At 41.4% G+C, this 18,461-nt stretch overlaps 1 protein-coding gene across 1 annotated transcript; it reads right to left on the minus strand.

Moving 5' to 3' along the window:
• Positions 1-5: 5 nt before the first annotated feature.
• Positions 6-17,184, minus strand: LOC109486560 (putative methyltransferase NSUN6). The gene is made up of 11 exons (XM_019790408.1): positions 16,935-17,184; positions 14,921-15,076; positions 14,325-14,426; positions 6,143-6,239; positions 5,514-5,673; positions 4,396-4,556; positions 2,888-2,928; positions 2,425-2,569; positions 2,031-2,191; positions 1,271-1,396; positions 6-208 (listed from the first exon to the last, which is right to left on the minus strand). Exons 1-11 carry the CDS (start codon positions 17,106-17,108, stop codon positions 38-40), a joined length of 1,494 nt encoding a protein of 497 aa, XP_019645967.1. The 5' UTR covers positions 17,109-17,184; the 3' UTR covers positions 6-37.
• Positions 17,185-18,461: the final 1,277 nt, after the last annotated feature.

The raw sequence follows: 18,461 nt of genomic DNA on the forward strand, positions 1-18,461 counted from the left end.
TTTAATTCAAAACAATCACATTGCATAAAACTCAGTGCTATCTTGCTTTCTTTACAAACTTTGCGATGAAGAAGCCGATAGTGTCTGTGTCAGAAGGATGAGAATTCTTTGTCCTGTTTCCTCCCCAAGGCTCGAACCTCTGTAGCATCTGAAGCTGGTCCTGAGTTAGGGATGTCCCAGGCAGGCCAGGCCCTCCTAGGTATGGGGTCTGTGGAAGGGGAAAAAAGGTTTACCAAACTTAGCACTGTACTGGGTACATGGTGAAGGTAGCATCAAATGGCTGAACAGTTAGGCTAGTGGATATGAGACCAAGGTTTGATCCCTGGCATCCTTGGCAAGACATCGTGTCCTTGGGAAAGGCGCTTAGAACGACTTTCCTCACTCCACCCAGGTGTAAATGGGTACCTAATTTTGGTTGGGGAGGTAAAAGGCAGAGGAAGGAGAATGAGTTGGGCTCTGCCTTCCAATACTGTGCCCTAGACATACTGGATTAACAACCCACTGCCCCTATGACCGGACCATGGGACTACTTTAATTTACTAGTACCCTTTTTTTTTACACTGGATAAGACAGTACATTTCTGGTCATACAACCAAATGGATTAACCTGGCAATGTTTTAAAAGCCCTTCTGATACCATTCTCAGGGCTAGGTGGTAGTGCAGTGGTAAGACCTGTTTAAATCTCGTTGGGAGAGACCTGCACACCACGTTACAACCGCTTTCACACCGGCGCGATGTTGCTAGCCTGGCGTTACTATATCGATATTTCCACGGCAGATGGTCTGATGAACTTCACTCCCTTGTACCCCCACTCAGAACATTCTCTGCAAGAACACGCTTAGCCACCTCAACAGCAGAAAATCACCCTTTCTTCCTCAATAGTCCATCAGTCAAGAGAAAATTTCATGCTGACAGTTTCTTCCCCAGAACCACTTCACTGTGGAACAAGCTTCCCCGTGAATGTTTCACCGCTAATTACAACCTCCAACGGTTTAAATCAAGGGTGAACAAATATCTGACCACGCAGTCATCACTGTAACCCAAAATGAGCCTTGTTTTGAGGTGAATTCTGAAGTAATTAAAAAAAAAAAAAGAAGGTAAGAATGCAGTCCCAAATGTCACTAAGCTTGTATCCTTTCTCATTACTGGAGTAGTTCTACATATATGAGGTGAATATTCAAGTATTCTGAGCTTTTTCCATTTGGCATTGCCTCCTATCAAAAGGACTCATGAAAAAAGAAACAAAAGGTTGTAGGAGTAAAATGCTCACTTGTGGTACTAGTTCCAGACAAGGGAAGGTGTTCAGCAGGTGTTCCACCTGCCCCTCATTCTCCTCCAGGGTCAGCGTACAGGTGCTGTACACCAGGGTTCCACCTGTCTGTAACAGCTGTACAGCCTGGGGGGGGGGGTCACATTAGTCTGGATATGTATGTACAGTAATATGTACATGTATCTACTTTCAGTGATAGTCTACGTATCAGAACATTGGCATGGGGGACAACTTTTATTTGCATTTGGAGAAGTGTTTTGATGTATTGGCAATCACTGGGTAGAAAGGCTTTACCTGATCACTGATTGGTATTTATTACAGATATATGTATTAGATGAAATACATGTGCATCAGCCCCACCTAGCAGCTATTTACAGCATTGCAGCCATTTAAGTAAAGTATTTTAGGGTAGATAGTACTATACTGCGGTAAATACCTATGGTTTTAAGTGATTGTTACCATCAACATACATAGCCGTTCTTTAACATAGTTGAATTTTTCTGTCAGAAACCAAAATGTATTGACTTTCATTGATAATTTGCCATCATCTCAAATCTAGAGGGCTCCTGCAGATAGCTAATCAAAGACTTAGTGATATCTAAGAAAATTAGCCTGGGTACCATCCGGATTTTTGCTACGCAACGCTTGCCTGGGTACCATCCGGATTTTCGCTACGCAATGCTCGAAAAAGCGTTGCGTAGCGAAAATCCGGATGGTACCCAGGCTATAAGAAAATATTACTTCTACTGTATTGACTTACTGCAGGAAACAGTCTTCTCTGGTAGGCAGGGTAGGATTTTAGGGTCTTGAGCTTCATCTTGTTCCCGAGGGCAGGTCTCTGTCCCAGGGCACTGCAGGGTGCATCCACTAGTACCCTGTGGAAGGTGTTTGGTGGGTAGGGTGGGGCACCCACTGAACTTTCTGGAAAATAAATGGTGACTAGAGTAAATTGTTGACATCTATCATCTTTGCCAATCATTTCAGGAAACAAAATCTCCTAACTATGACCTCTAGATATTTTCAACTATTCCCATACATCTAACAAACTATAATGTTCTGTACGAAATGTAGACTTTTCTTCCATCTTGTGTAGCTTACAATGTGAAATGGGCGTACTACAAAAGAACAATCCCATTGTCATAAGTGCCACCTACCAGCTTCGTCACAAAGTGCACTCTCCGATGCAGCTTTCCCTCCATCGAACATGTATGCCTGTATACATGTTAGTCCTAGTCTTCTTGCATTGGCAATGACTTTGTCAACTTTTCCTTGAGATTTATCAAATGCAATTACAGTTCCCTGCACAAATAACAAGAAAACAGAATCAGGCTCTCATTGATTAGAATACAGGAATGTGTTGGTTGCATAGTTTTAGTTGCCATTGTGGAAAAAATGAATGCTGTAATTTATCTTTATGTTCACAGTACCAAAATTTCACCGTTTGAGAAAAATGGAGGTGTTGACAGAACTATATGGTAATGAGGATGGGGTGAAAGACGCATTATTTGTTGACAGTAATGATAAATTTGCGGTACAGAAGTAACTGTGAAAACTGTGAACATAAAAGTACCACAAAAAATTAGGAAGTAACAGTAACATGATAATATAATAGGATACCTGATTTTTCATCAAGGTTGCTAGATGGGTGGTCTTTCCACCTGTAGGACAGAAAACATTCTTAGTGAATAAACATACAACAATTTACCCTCTCATCATTGCCCATTCCTCAGTTTGATCCATAAACACCTAAGGCCACACCAATTTAATTTCTTGGTTAACGGATTTTTCTAGAAAAATAATGGAGCGGGCGGGCGAAAAAAAATAAAAACAGGCCTAGGCATCCTATTATGGCCCAAAATGGTACGATAGGAGCCATGAAGTCAACACACCAGGCTGGTTCAAAATTTAAACAATGAATTTTGAACTTTTAATGATACCATTGCATTGAAAGATGGAATAACTGTAACAACTAGGATGAAAAGGTCTGTTCAGGGCAAAATATGAGCATTTGCAGTTGATTCTGGATTTTTATTTTTACAATGTATTTGCAAATCAGAAAAAATGAAGCAGCGAATCCGTTAACCAAGAAATTAAATTGGTGTGGCCTAAGGGCAACTACCAGTGAGGAAAAGAAAATGTAATGTTTCGTCTAAAATGTCTGTTATTAGCACAACATTGGGGTCTATTAGGGATTTGAACCCAAAACCATTAGGTTTTAAATCAACACATAAGGCCACCTTGCCAGCCTAGATCACCTTACCATCCTGCAATATTCTTATAAAAACTGTTGATCTCCTACCAACCTGGGGCAGCACACATGTCTAACCCCTGCCTACCTGGGACAGCACACATGTCTAACCCCTGCCTACCTGGGGCAGCACACATGTCTAACCCTGCCTACCTGGGGCAGCACACATGTCTAACCTGCTTACCTGGTGCAGCACACATGTCTAACCTGCCTACCTGGGGCAGCACACATGTCTAACCCCCTGCCTACCTGGGGCAGCACACATGTCTAACCTGCCTACCTGGGGCAGCACACATGTCTAACACCTGCTTACCTGGGGCAGCACACATGTCTAACACCTGCTTACCTGGGGCAGCACACATGTCTAACACCTGCTTACCTGGGGCAGCACACATGTCTTACCTGGTGCAGCACACATGTCTAACCTGCCTACCTGGGGCAGCACACATGTCTAACCTGCCTACCTGGGGCAACACACATGTCTAACCTGCTTACCTGGGGCAGCACACATGTCTAACCTGCTTACCTGGGGCAACACACGTCTAACCTGCTTACCTGGGACAGCACACATGTCTAACTTGCTTACCTGGGGCAGCACACACGTCTAACCTGCTTACCTGGGGCAGCACACATGTCTAACCTGCTTACCTGGGGCAACACACGTCTAACCCACACATGTCTAACCTGCTTACCTGGGGCAGCACACATGTCTAACCTGCTTACCTGGGGCAGCACACATGTCTAACCTGCTTACCTGGGCAGCACACATGTCTAACCTGCTTACCTGGGGCAGCACACATGTCTAACCTGCTTACCTGGGGCAGCACACATGTCTAACCTGCTTACCTGGGGCAGCACACATGTCTAACCTGCTTACCTGGGGCAGCACACATGTCTAGCACCATCTCTCCAGGCTGTGGGTTCAGCACGTGACCTGCGACTGTCGACGGCAGGTTTTGTAGGAAGATTGAGTCTGACATGACATCATTGAGGGGAGGGCAGTCATAGAGAGGGGATGTCATCTCCACACCAATACCACTAAACACAGAAAATAAGTTAGTATGCAGAAATTATAATGGAAATAATAGATTAATCTTTAAGATACAATGAAACATTAGAGATTGTTGACAACTTAGATCAAAGGTTTGCCTTTGTCGTCCCTTCTATCATCCATATTCTAATATATCTGAGGTCTTGAGGTTTAACAATCTTTTAAAACTTAGTCCATACCAATGTGTGTCCAAAATTATCTCTTAATCCACTTTTATTTATGGCAAAATAATGCTAAGAAGGGCTGAATTAAACTAAAGATGTGCCCTTTATTGTTGCTTCAGCATAGTGAGCTTTCATGTACAGTACTTCCAATTGTTTCAAAAGTTTGTAAAGTGGCCAAATCACCTAAGTTCATTGAAAGATGGATTAATTGTCCGATATGAAAAAGGTCTGTGCAATAGTTTCTATGAAATATATGACTGACTAAGCTTTAACTTCCAACACTAACTACAAAGAATTGGGACTTACCCCAAATTTTCGGTTGACACCATCAACCTTGTTCATGGAATGGACCCGTCTACTCTTGGAATGTGACGTCAGAGACACGTGACCGTAGTAGCGGATCATACGTGAACAGGGTTGATGGAGTCAACCGAAAATTTAGGGTAAGTCCCAATTCTTTGTAGTTAGTGTTGGAAGTTAAAGCTTAGTCTTTATTTCATAATGACTTGTAACATCCGTGTCCATAATATCACCAGGGTCCATAATATCGCCACCTTGAGAAATAGTGTGTTTAAAGATATTTTTACTGCAACATACTTTTGGTATGCACTCCTGCACACCTCAAATGTACATACCTAGGGTACAAATGTATGTTGCAGTAAAAATATCTTTAAGCACACTTTTTCTCAAGGTGGCGATATTATGGACTATGGTGATATTATGGACACGGATGTTACCAACACACATGAACTTTCATGTTGTGCAATAGTAGTCGATCACCTGAGGTCCTCCTGTGAAACACTGAAGATGTCATCTCTGTTCATCCTGGCCACTCCGTTCCCCACGAACACCCTGGAACCCTGGTAGGGCTTCTGGTACCCTCGTAGGCACTTCCCCTCAACGTCCACATATACAGACACATGGTCACCTGCCTGCACATCTGAACACATATTAAAGGAGAAATCATACATGATACACATGTACTTAACATTACACGGAATGCTCTTTCAGCTGCTTTGAACATGTTTGAAACATTTGTGGATCTCTGGAGCAAAAGTAGTAAAGCTGTACATGACTTTATCAAACTGTAATTTGCTCTTCTTTTGCGATTTTCATTGCTATCTAAAAATCACTGAATCAAAAGGTTGATCTACTTCTGTATGCTATAGTTTGCACCCAACTACACACACACACACACACAAATAGGCAATATAAACAGTCACACACACGTATGCATGCACAAACACACACACAAATACATTGTACATGCCGGCATGCACTAACACACACACATACATACATACAGTACACATATGCACATACACATGGATGTGCACACAAACACATGCTATGCACACACATGCAAACACACACAGATACATGTAATACACACAATCATGTAGACACACCTGCTGTTGCTCCCAGGACACCAGGTGCAAAGATATGAGCCCCCCTCAGGACAGCTGCTCCACAGTGTACATCCACCATGATCTCTTTTGTATGATGCTGAAACACACAGGAAAACAGCACATCAGTAATGCTTTTAAAAGTACATTGTATATTGTAGCACACAGTTTAGAATTAGACTAAGAGTATCACGATATACACTAGTGTACATGTATGTAACGAAAGATACTAGCACACACGTGTAGTCAGCCACTGCTAAGGCATTTTCAGTTATGAATTTCGGGTTTTGGTTATACATTTGCAAGCAAACTATTCACAGTCAATAGACATTTTGTTTAAAAAAATGAATAGTAATATGCTTTATAATTTTATCATTTTTGTTTACTAGTAATTCAGAAATGATGTTTTATAGACCGTTCATACAGAATACTAGTACAAGTACATGTAACTGATAAGAATTTCTCAATAGCAATTGTCTAGTATCCAGTTGTCTGTTGCCATTTGTTGTTCCCTAAAGAAAATCTCAGGACACGAAATTGTCATCGCTACCTTTTCTCAAAGATCCCCATAAGACACGTCTTATACAAACACACCTTAAAGTTCAAGGCGTCTTTCTTCAAGACTTCAAAGGTTCTTTCATGTCCCAACCCAGAGTATTTCCAGATTTCTTTAGCCACTCTATTCCCATGCTCCAAGGGCACTTCACTCGGTTTATTTGGTCCAGAAACGTGTTTTGCTTGGCGGTGAAAACACGGCCTGTTCTTCTGCGTAGTCTAAACTCTCCCTTTTCAGCACCAGGAGTAGATGTGTTTGAAAGTTGAAGCGATCACTAACACATTGTTTCAGTGGGAAGATATCTGTTAGGGATGTTCTTAGTTTTGTTGGGCACAGGAGGCCTATTCTACATGGAACTTGCGACTGCACATCCGACTATAATGCTGTGCATCCAAGTTTTGGTGTTTACATTCATATTTTCAATTTGAGCTTTATACTTTCTGGTGCCAATTTGAGTCATGAAAAAAAATATGTTGCCACATTCTATTAAAGAAGCTTTATTAAAGAAATTTTTACCACCTCCTTACAAACCTAACGACTTGAAATATTCCAGTTTCGAGAGCATTCTCTCATGCTTGGGAAGGGTTTAAGAGGAGTGTAGATTTTGTGAAACCAATGCACAATCTTTCCACATCTTAAAAAAAAGGAATTCCTATAAACAAGATAACTCAGAGGCTCACAAGAAAGTTGACAGAAAAAATGTGGAAGAATACAATTTCTTGACTAGGAAAAAACATGAGATTGTACAAAACTTTCACACAAACATCCACCCTTCCAAGTCTGTCCCTTTATTAAAGACAGTCAATGCAATTTCAGGTTAGCAAAACTGGAAATACTAGACTAAGTACTCTGAACATGGCAATTTGTATGAAATGGACACATACTGCCCCACATTAACACATTTGCATCATTATTTCATGATCATACTTTGCTTGGCATTTAAAACAGTGCAGAAACAAGCCCCAAGATGAGTTTATTTTCAAAAATCAGCAGAGGATCCTACCACTACCAGTAACTGTTTTCCGTGACAATGTCGATATACATCTTCGGCATAGTGTGGTTTCAACTTAGTACTATGTTGATACTTCCCAAAAAAAAACGGTTGAGACAGTTCCTCCTCACTGTAGGACAATTGATATTTATTTTTGGGACAGTGCTGGGACAAGAGGAAGAGAAGGTAATTTCGAGGCCTGATTGGGCACCTTTAAATAATGACTTCTCCTTTTAGCCATCCCCAAAGACTGACCTCACCGCTGGTTCCCTGACCACTTGCTGAGCTCACATCTTGGCTCAGAACCGTCCGCAGCGCTGCCAAAAGATGATGTCATACTAACACCAGGCCAGGCCGACTTCCGATCTCCGAGGTTCCCAGGCTCGAGGGAAGCTCCCCCGGAGACTAACGTGTTTTCCGAGGCCAGAAGGCCCTGCCTCAATCAGCGAACTCAAGACTTTCATGTGCCTTAAGTATTCCCACATTCCCTGGTATTTGTCAGTCCTTTGGATTTGCGGGCCATAGGAGGAAAATTTCCGTCAGATCCTTGTTTTTCTTCATCTCAATCATGCTCGCACCGCAAGTTTTAACTGTGCGAAAGCTTCTTGAGCATTCTCAAGATTGCTGTACCTTATACATGTACATGTATTGGTAAAACATTCCATTTAAACATCAGAAGCTTCAGATGAAATGTACCTAGCAGATGAAATCTTTCTTTTATTGAAGTCAAAGATATTGTTGTAAACTAGCTTGGTTCATTATATTTATTTAGAGTCCATTCCAAGTCACCGCGTGGGTTTTTAATCATATATCTAATATTTTCTGATTATTTTGAAATGATCTTAATATATCATGAATATTCTGAAATTATGATAAAAAATGTAAGTACCTGAGTAGCGTGTTTTCGAAAATGTTGTCACAATTTGCAAAAATTTTGAAAGTAACATTACATTTTTTAAGAAGATATCCCTACCAATTGAAAGTTTTTGTCTACAAAGTTAAAACTACATGTACTGGCTTTTCACTTATTCTGGGAATGGCGGTGCGAATGAGCTGCTATGCTCGTTATCAGTCTCTAGTGGCCTGGGAAATTTACCCACCCATTACACAGTTTACCCAGACTTCTGCAAACTGCTAACTTTTGGAGATCATATCGCAGTTTTGGTGGTAAGGCTGGTAGAACCCTTTATTTACCACCTAGAGTAAATCTCAAAAGCATGGATTGTATGTGTGCAGGGCTCAAAATACTGGGTGCATGTGCACCCAAAATTGAAGCTGTGCACCCGATTTTTTTCTGTGGGTGCACAAATATTTCAGTAGGTATTTTTGTACATACACAATGTCATGTATATGTATAATAGTATACGGGATATTTGTGGCATCTAAGTGTCACAAAAATCATTGTTGTAGTACCTGTATGGGACTTTGAAGTTAGCTCCCATTTTAGATTCAAGCTCAGAAGAGGAGAAGTAAGATCTGTTATTACATTTTGTTTTATATGGTGCACCCAAAACTTTTCTGTGCACCTAATTTTTTAGATTGGCTGCACCAGTGCACCTTTTCCCAAAAATGAATTTCAAGCCCTGGTGTGGGATATATATTGTTGTATAGCATGCAAGCTGGCTTTGGTGCTGAATTTTAAAAGATAATTAGTTATTTACATGAAAGAAAAAGACAATGGTCTATTTGTGGTTACCCAGGATTGTATACTTTGGTCTGGAATTGCAGAGAGCAACTAGACAACCACCTGTCTCATGTGACTAAGAAACAAACACATATTCTAACCTTCTCCCAGCCTTTTTAGCACTAAATTTACATTGGTTATGGAGTTAGGAGAAGCAAGGAGAAGGTTAGATAGTTCTGTATTGTATTCAAAACCTGAAGTTGTATCTTTAAAACCATATAAATTAAACTTCAAGCTCTTACTGTCTGATGCATGCAAGGAAATGTACCTAACAGAAGTCAATTTGATTGAAAAACATTTCTCCTACAAATATCTGAAGAACTTGTGGTCCAGTATCACAACTTTCCTCTCAAATACAAGTAAAAGAAGCAGCATTGATAGGTTCATAATATAATCTCACCTTGGAAGAATGCAAAGCAGTGGAAGATGAAATTTCAAGACCTTTCCAAATGAAATGCCTTCCAGGCATTTCCCACACATGACATAACTACATTGGCTTGACAATGACTTTTCCACACTCCAAAATCACAACTTCTCCTGTTTTTGTCATGCTGACAACTTTAACTGGTCTTAACTTGTCAATGCCAAGATGAAAGAAAATGCAGAAGAAACAATCTTCAGTTAGAAGTGATAAAACTATAGATTCTACACATGGAAGAAGTGGTTGAGGGCAATGTATGTAACAGATATTTAAGCTACGTAGACAGATTTCTAAATAACTCTAAATTAGTAATATTACCCCAACATGTAGCAGAACATATCTTAAAAGATATGTTCTCATCTTTTAATTAGTCATCTCTTAATTAGTTCTATTTTAGGTTGTTCCTTTTTCTTAGTTCCTGTTTTAGATTATACTGTTTCCTATCAGATGTAGTTCCTCTTTTTCTATCATCATAAGGCCACACCAATTTAATTTCTTGGTTAACGGATTTTTCTAGAAAAATAATGGAGCGGGCGGGCGAAAAAAAATAAAAATAAAAACAGGCCTAGGCATCCTATTATGGCCCAAAATGGTACGATAGGAGCCATGAAGTCAACACACCAGGCTGTTTCAAAATTTAAACAATGAATTTGTAATTTTTAATAATACCATTGCATTGAAAGATGGACTAACTGTAACAACTAGGAAGAAAAGGACTGTTTTCAACTGTTCAGGACAAAATATGAGCATTTTACAGTTGATTCTGAATTTTTATTTTTATTTGCAAATCAGAAAAAAATGAAGCGGGCGAATCCGTTAACCAAGAAATTAAATTGGTGTGGCCTAAGACAAAGTTGAATAGGTTCTCATGATTGTTATGACTCATATATACTGATAACCAGTCAGGAAAGAGGGCCTGCAAGCCCTTTTTCGTAAAGCGTAATCAGGCCGTTTTAGACTTCGAAATTCGTAGGCAGCCTCCGCAAAAATCAACGTAATTCGTAATTGGACATTAGCCACAAATCGTAAAGTCGTAATCAGCTCTGAGACTTTAACGTAATTCGTAATAGGTGGCGAAAATTTTGCGTAATTCGTAATCACTAGCCCCCCTTGCAGGCCCTCAGGAAACTTATGGCTTAGCGAAAATGCCATATCATCCTGGATGGAAAGGTTTTGTTGAGGAATAAAGTTTTTTTTTAGAAATAAGTTGTAGTATGGAGGCAATGAACGCTAATTCAAAAATGGCATTCTCTGTTGCTTTTGAAATATTTCCAAAAAAAAGTTGCTTTTGAAATATTCCAAAACCCCAAAACATCTGTGCAATTGACCAGGAAATTAAAAATTGGCACACAATTGTCACCCACATCCTATATGATGTGTCACTAAGGCCCGATTTAGACTAGAAACGGTATACCGTTTCGAAACGGTACGAAACGTTTCGCCACAGAAAACGGTTCGTCTTTAGACACAGAGGCGGAAGCGTTTCGGGCCGCCCGTGGCGCAGGATGTTTCTGACCCACAGTGACCTATGATGACCTCCCCAAACCGCTTCTACGGTTTGCCTCATTGGCCTTATGATACTTGTGTTTCAGGGCCTTGAACTTCGCCCGAACCTGCTTTGGGGTGCGTAAATACCCCTCAGCCACCAGCCCGTCCACAAGCATCTGTATGCCCTCCCTATTACGCAAGGTCTCCAAGCCGGATTGTATAGTTTGATCGGCCCACAAGCTGATCAAGCAGCGGATCTCTTCTTGGGTCCAGACCCTCCCCTGGCCTTCTGCCATCCCCCCAGACATAAAGGATGACGAAAATTCGAGAAATACATGATATAAAATGGCGAAAATGGACACAATCGAATATGGCGCGAATGTACCAGAAAATGGATGCGCGCGGGCTTATTAGCATGTGATTAGCATATGACACGTGACCTGGTTTACCGTTTCAAGAAACCCTTTGACTTTAGACCTAGCAAAAAGCGTTTCGGGCCCCCCGCTGAAGGGTTCTGAAACGGTCGAAAACCACGATGGAGGTGGTTTTCGGAAACGGTCCGCAAAAACCCATAACAAACCGTTTTTTCCTCTTTAGACCGGGAACGGTTAACTGTTCCAAAACGTTTCCCTGGCCAAAACCCCTTAAGCGTTTCTAGTCTAAATCTAGTCTAATTCTTGTCCCTTTTCCTTACGCCAATTCCACAAATACGCTAGCTGATTTTTTCCCAGTAATCCAGATGTCTTCCTTTTAACTTGTCCTTCAGTTTTACTTCCTTGTAATTATGTATCTCAGTTTCATATATATGCATATGACTCTGCAATATTTGAACAGTGCTGACTGTACACTAGCCACACATGATTATGGAGGGCCTGCAAGGGGGGTCCCGACAATGCTCTACGCTGAATTCGGAAACCTCTCGATTACGTTTTACGATAAATTCCAAGTGGCTACAACGCATTACGTAGAATTAAAACGGCGAATACGCTCTACGTAAAATACGAAGAGAGGTCCGTCTACGCTCTACATAGAATTGAAACGGCCGATTACCCTCTACGGGAAAGGGCTTGCGGCCCCATTATGCCCCGGGGGTTTTATTCCCAAGGGCACAACACTGGGGAATGTCAGGGATTCAAGGGGGCCCCCAAGCCCTTTTCCGTAGAGCGTAATCGGCCGTTTTAATTCTACGTAGAGCGTAGACGGACCCTCTAATTCAACGTAGAGCGTAATTGGCGCATTTGGCGTAGAGCGTAATTCGCCGTTTTAATTCTACGTAATGCGTTGTAGCTATCGGGAATTAACCGTAAAGCGTAATCGATTAATTGTGCGTAGAGCGTAATCCAAGCCGCAAACGGGAACTCGAGGCCTCGCAAGTTCCGGGTTGTCGCGGCGCTCTAGGTCTTTCTTGCTCTACCCCCTTCTATACAATCGAACAATCCACTAGACTTGTTCCCAGAGCGATACGCAAGAGCAAGGCAACACATGGGAATGATCCCACAGTGCGCTGGGTATGAGATTGACCTTACCATCGGTGACGTACACTAGGACCATTGGTCAAACGCCACAGATGGCCACAGATGAAGAGGATAGAAGGCCTTAGAACCACATGACTTGTAAGGCCCAAGGGCCCTCAAGACGTTTCTTAGCGGGAACATCATTGCTGATCAACGGCCAGGGTAATGGAGGGCACTCCCAAAAAGAGCAATGTCATCCCCGTCATTGTGCGGGTGATGGGTAACCGTCAGCAATCGGCAGCTGAGTCGTTTTGACAAATTACACTGTATTGTTTGCGGCCTTTTCTACCTTCGGACGACAACCCCACAAGGCTCAAAGGTTCACTTTTTGGTCCACTTTTTATCTAAAGGTCCAAAACTTCTTTAAAAGACGGACTGATTCGTGTCACCAGCAAGGCTGGAATCCGTCGTGAGGAAAACGGTTCACTTTGTCATTGAAAAAGTTAGCTCTGATTTTTTTTCTTTGAAACCCTCTAAAAACGCAGGAAATGCCATTTCAGAAGCTTCATTTTTCAAAATTTCCCGGAGGAGCATGCCCCCGGACCCCCCTAGGAACCTCGCGCCTTCGGCGCTCGCCTCGCGCCTACGGCGCTCGTTACTCCCCCCTTCAAAATCCTGGCTACGGCCATCTTGCCTCCATTCACGGATCGCCCTCCGATCTTCGGGCGATCGACTCGCGGTCAAGTTGGTACCTGCGGTAATACTGAATACCCCGTTTTGTATTCTATACTTTCAATGTATAAGGAAGTGACCGCCGGTTACTACTTTTAATTCAAGTTATGTCACCTCTACATATGATAAATCAAAAGGTTTTCACGCAAACATGCGGTTGCTTAGTAGTAGGTGATTGAGTTCTGCATAGTGCGTTCGGAATCTTTCGAATTTAGCGTAGAGCGTAGAGAGGCGTCCGGAATTCAGCGTAATACGTAGCCGGCTCTCAAAATTTAGCGTAGAGCGTTGTCGGGACCCCCCTTGGGGGCCCCCATTCAAACCCGGAACCTTTAGATTCTGAGTCAACAAGTTTAATAACACTAACCAGAAAACCACTTTGTCACCAAGGAAATTGACCTGGGCAACAAGTGATACCCTTCCCTATAGATGTACTAACAGAGAGTAGTACATGTAATATGTTATAGACCTTTTGAAACAAGTTTAAACTGCAATTTCCAACTCACGAAATTGGACTTACCCATTTTGGACTGCACAACTCTTTGTCAAGGAATGAGCAATCTACAACTTTCGCAACGTCACGCAGATAACACACGTGACTCCGTGAGCAGTGGATCATAGGTTGCAGAAAGTCTGTGGCGCCCCCCGCCTCTGTTGAGGGATGGTTGTAATGCCCTGATATGTAGATGGCCTCTTTAACCCCTCGTGCAAAAAAGTCTGATTCTATGTCCAAGATTCTTACTTTATTCTTACTTAATCAAAATTTGGGTGAGTCCAATTTCTTGTGCTGGAAATTTCAGTTCAAACTTGTTTCATAATGAGTTCTACCAACACAGACGAACTTCCAAGATATGTTATAGACCTGTAGATTGACGTGAGGTCCAGTTGTAGGGATGAGCAGGACATCAGGTAGCACAGGGTGATCCTCAACAGGTGGGCAGGGTACCGCTTTGTTACTGTACTCCTGAAGAACAGGTGAAAAAAAATGTAAGTGCAAACAAAATTTTGCACAGATACTTTAAGCTCATACTTTAAGTTTATTTTAAATTTTAGTTGAATGAGATAATGATTAAAGTCACTTAGAAGAATAGATTCTCTTTCTCTCACGCTCTCTCTCTCTCTCTCTCTCTCTCTCTCTCTCTCTCTCTCTCTCTCTCTAGAAGAATAGATTATCATATAGCCAATCATGAGCCCCCATTTGACATTAGTTCATACCATTACATTACATTACAGGGGGTGTGAGTATTTCTTTCTAAATTTTTAGCTTGCCTTTGTTTGCCAGAAACATGCTTCATGGCATGGTTGATTTTTATTTTTGTGTACATCTAACTTAGAATCAAAGCATGGTGTACCTACAAGCATTGATGAAGCTCTCAAATGTGTGCTCAACTACTGGTAAAAAAAGGGATTCTAGGAAAGAACCTAAAACAAGTCTTCACTTGGTACTGGTGATGCTACCTTCATTAGAAGTTGTTGCATTTGTTCCCTGATGTTGTCCCTTGTTCGGTTGACAGTGTTGGCTCTGACTGTGGTGTAGCCTGGGGGGAGTGACAGTCGGTCTATGGTGCTGTGAAATCTTCTCTCAGCTTCCTCCTGGCCTATAGCAGCCACAACCTGTAACGTTAACAGCAAAAGATGGTGTTTAAAGTTAAAACTTTTGATCCAACACAAAAAATTCTCTCACCTAGAGCTTTTGACCAGTCACTCTGGTCTTCCTCAGTAGACTGACCCAGTGAAGCTTGCCAAAAGTTTTAACTTTAAACATGCATGTAACTACCAACACAGATGAACTTTCATGTGAGCAAAAGATGGTGGTACAGTTAAGCATGTCGGCATGCAGAACGTACTGCGCCTGTGCAAACCCCCTCCCCTCATTTTTCACGGTTTTCGTTGGATCTTTGGTGAACGTTGCATCTGAGAATTTTGCCTGTTGCAGACAATATTAATAACATAATATTTGGGGACTACAGATGGGATGTTGACCTTACAGGCACGAGTATGCCCTTATATGAGACATTTTGCAGAAGTGCTATGCATAATACATTACGGACTTTGCAGGTGCAGTACGTACGTTCTGCTGATTTGCTGCACAGTTACATGTAACTGTGTGTCAATAAGACAATAATCATTTAGGGCATCAATAAAAATCATAGTTCTACTTTATGGAAAGCTTCCTATAATACGGACATCCTCATGTACATGTAACATTATATTATAATTTATATGACTGTGTAAAGGCCATGACTTTTGTTGTGCATACATGTAATTAGTAGCTGACCATATTTGCATGTATTAGTGAGATAGGTAGGTCCTGATTGGTTAGTTAGAGTAACCAATCAGTGAGAAGCTATTGTTAGCAGAGTTGTGCTTGGAAGAGGGTCTGCATGCCCTTTTTCGTTAACCGTTATGGGCTATTTTAATTTACCGTTAATCGTTGCCGGCCCGCTCTAATTTAACGTTAAGCGTTATCAGTATATTCCTCGTGAAGCGTTATTGGTCGTCTTAATTCAACGTAAAACGTTATTTGTCATCCTAAATTCAGCGTTAAGCGTTAATGAATAACTCTTCGTTACGCCTAATTTTGCCTTTCAAAGTGCAGGAAAATGCGTCATTGAAGGGTTCAAAATACAAAATTTCCCGGGGGAGAATGCCCCCGGACCCCCCCTACATTGCTCGCGCCTTTGGCGCTCGACTCGCGCTTCTGCGCTCGGTCCCTTCGGCTCTAGCCAGAACCAGCTTTCCTGTCAATTTCCGGAAGTTTGCGGAGAGTTACAGATTTTTTTTTAAAGAATCCGTCAACCTTGACAGGCAAATAAACAAAAATCTTGAGTAAAATATGAAAACATCAGAAGGACCGACAAACACTCTCAACACCATGATTTGCCTCTCAAAATGTGGGAAATTGCGTTTTTGAAGGCTTAAAAATCCTAAATTTCCCGGGGGAGCATTCCCCCGGACCCCCCTAGATTACGACGCTCCCCTCTCAAAATCCACTGGGCAGACTGAAAAAATGCAAGCTGGCTGACGTCGACTCGGACTCCCCTTTATTTGTGGACGCACTCGGGGACCAGGGCATGTGGGGAACACAGGGTACACATACCTTTAATGCGTGCTTCATTACATGTAAGATATACGTAATTTTGTCAGTGATCACCTTTTCTCACAAAGCGAGATACCAAATCCAGTGCAGCTCGAACGAAAAAAAGTCTGTCAATTTACCGTTAAGCGTTGCCGACCGTCCTGAATTTACCGTTAAGCGTTATCGGCCCTGCTGAATTCACCGTCAACCGTTGCCAGGACCCCCCCATGCAGACCCTCTTGGAAGTTTCGTGACCCAAGACTCAGGTACGTTTATTGAATTAGTAAAACTAATATTACCATATAGTTTGATATATATGGAACTGAAAGATGGGATCGTAGTAAAATATGAGATTGTACACACACATGCTGTTCATGCATAAATTATACCCACCTGACTATTACAATACGTCTGTTTGATGTAATTTTCCACGTCCGGGTCCAAAGCTAGACGTGGGAGGGGGGCGGGAGATGTCGGGAAAAAACTCATACTTGCGGAGTATCTCCAAGGTTTTGTTGATGTCTGAATCGATCTGTAGAATAACTTTGCGATTCCCAACACAGGCATTAAACGATCTTTAACATAATCTTTTTAGAAAACGCATAAAAACGTCAAATATCGTAAGGCCATGCGTGATATGCCGTAAGTAGGTAAGTAGCTTAAACGGGTCAAAGGTTAGAGGTTAAGTTTCATGCTTACTCGATGATTCGGCTATAATCGCAGTTTGTCAGTCGGTCGAGTAAAACGCCCAAAAATGATAGATTCGTCAAATGATACATATAAAGAAGTCATAAGCTGAATTACACAATTCAATCGCGACTAGAAGTGAATTGAATTTAAATGAATTGCAATATTTAATTTGGATACGTCGATGAATGTAAGAAGATACGCCGAAAACAGTTAATCAAGCAACACATATGATTTTGACCGTTTCCAAAACACCAAAATCATATCCAGTTGCTTGAGTAACTGTTTTTTTTTGCGTATTTGATTTGGATACTTTTTAAAGATACTGAATGGCACTGTCGGCAGAAGACAAGTTTTTCATCTCGCTCTCTTTCTCTCTCTCTCTCTCTCTCTCTCTCTCTCTCTCTCTCTCTCTCTCTCTCCGAGTCTCTCTCTTTCTATCTCTATCCCCTTCATTTCTTTCTTCCCTGTCATGTTTTAACAGCTCATTTGAAAAGACAGCCCTTCAATGAAATACGTTTTAGACATCTTAACTTCAAAATGACGGTACCAATAGTGCAAGAAATATGCTATAAAGAAGATGGTAAAATAAAAACTCGTGCGCGCCAAAAGAAACTGTACTCGCCTGTACATGTCACCTAAAAATGCACCAACGTTTCTATAATTTATTATTACCTTCGTCACTGATCCCTGTTCTTCTGTGCTGTCCCCCGGAATGAATTAGGCTATTGTAATAACTACAGCACCATAACAGATCGTGAAACTCAAAACTTTAACTAGCGTGTGCTCGGCTGTGATAAATCTGCCGTTAGGCCATGTTGATTTGATTATATGGATGACATCCTCTGGGAACCCCAAAACTGATGCGAGCGTGCAAATCAAAAAAAGTTTGGCAAAAAAATAGTTGTTTTCATTATGAAATCTACGTGGTTTTGAAGGTTGAACAAATGACACAGATTTGGCGAATAATCTAGTCTTCAACGTCATTTTTTTACATTTCCGTCTTTTTCGTTTGATTTTGGCATTCTACGACATTGGTATCGTTTTCCAATTTTTTTTTCAACCTACGGTATATATTTGCAACTGTTATGTACGATTTACAGTATGGTTGAAAACTTTTTTTTTTGGTAAGGCCATGTTGAGTTGATTATATGGATGACATCCTCCGGGAGCCCCAAAACTGATGCGCGCGTGCGAATAAAAAAAAAGTTTTGCAAAAAAAATTGTTTTCAT

This window comes from Branchiostoma belcheri, unplaced genomic scaffold (assembly GCF_001625305.1).
Source record: "Branchiostoma belcheri isolate BF01 breed outbred unplaced genomic scaffold, Haploidv18h27 scaffold81, whole genome shotgun sequence".
Lineage (NCBI taxonomy): Eukaryota > Metazoa > Chordata > Leptocardii > Amphioxiformes > Branchiostomatidae > Branchiostoma > Branchiostoma belcheri.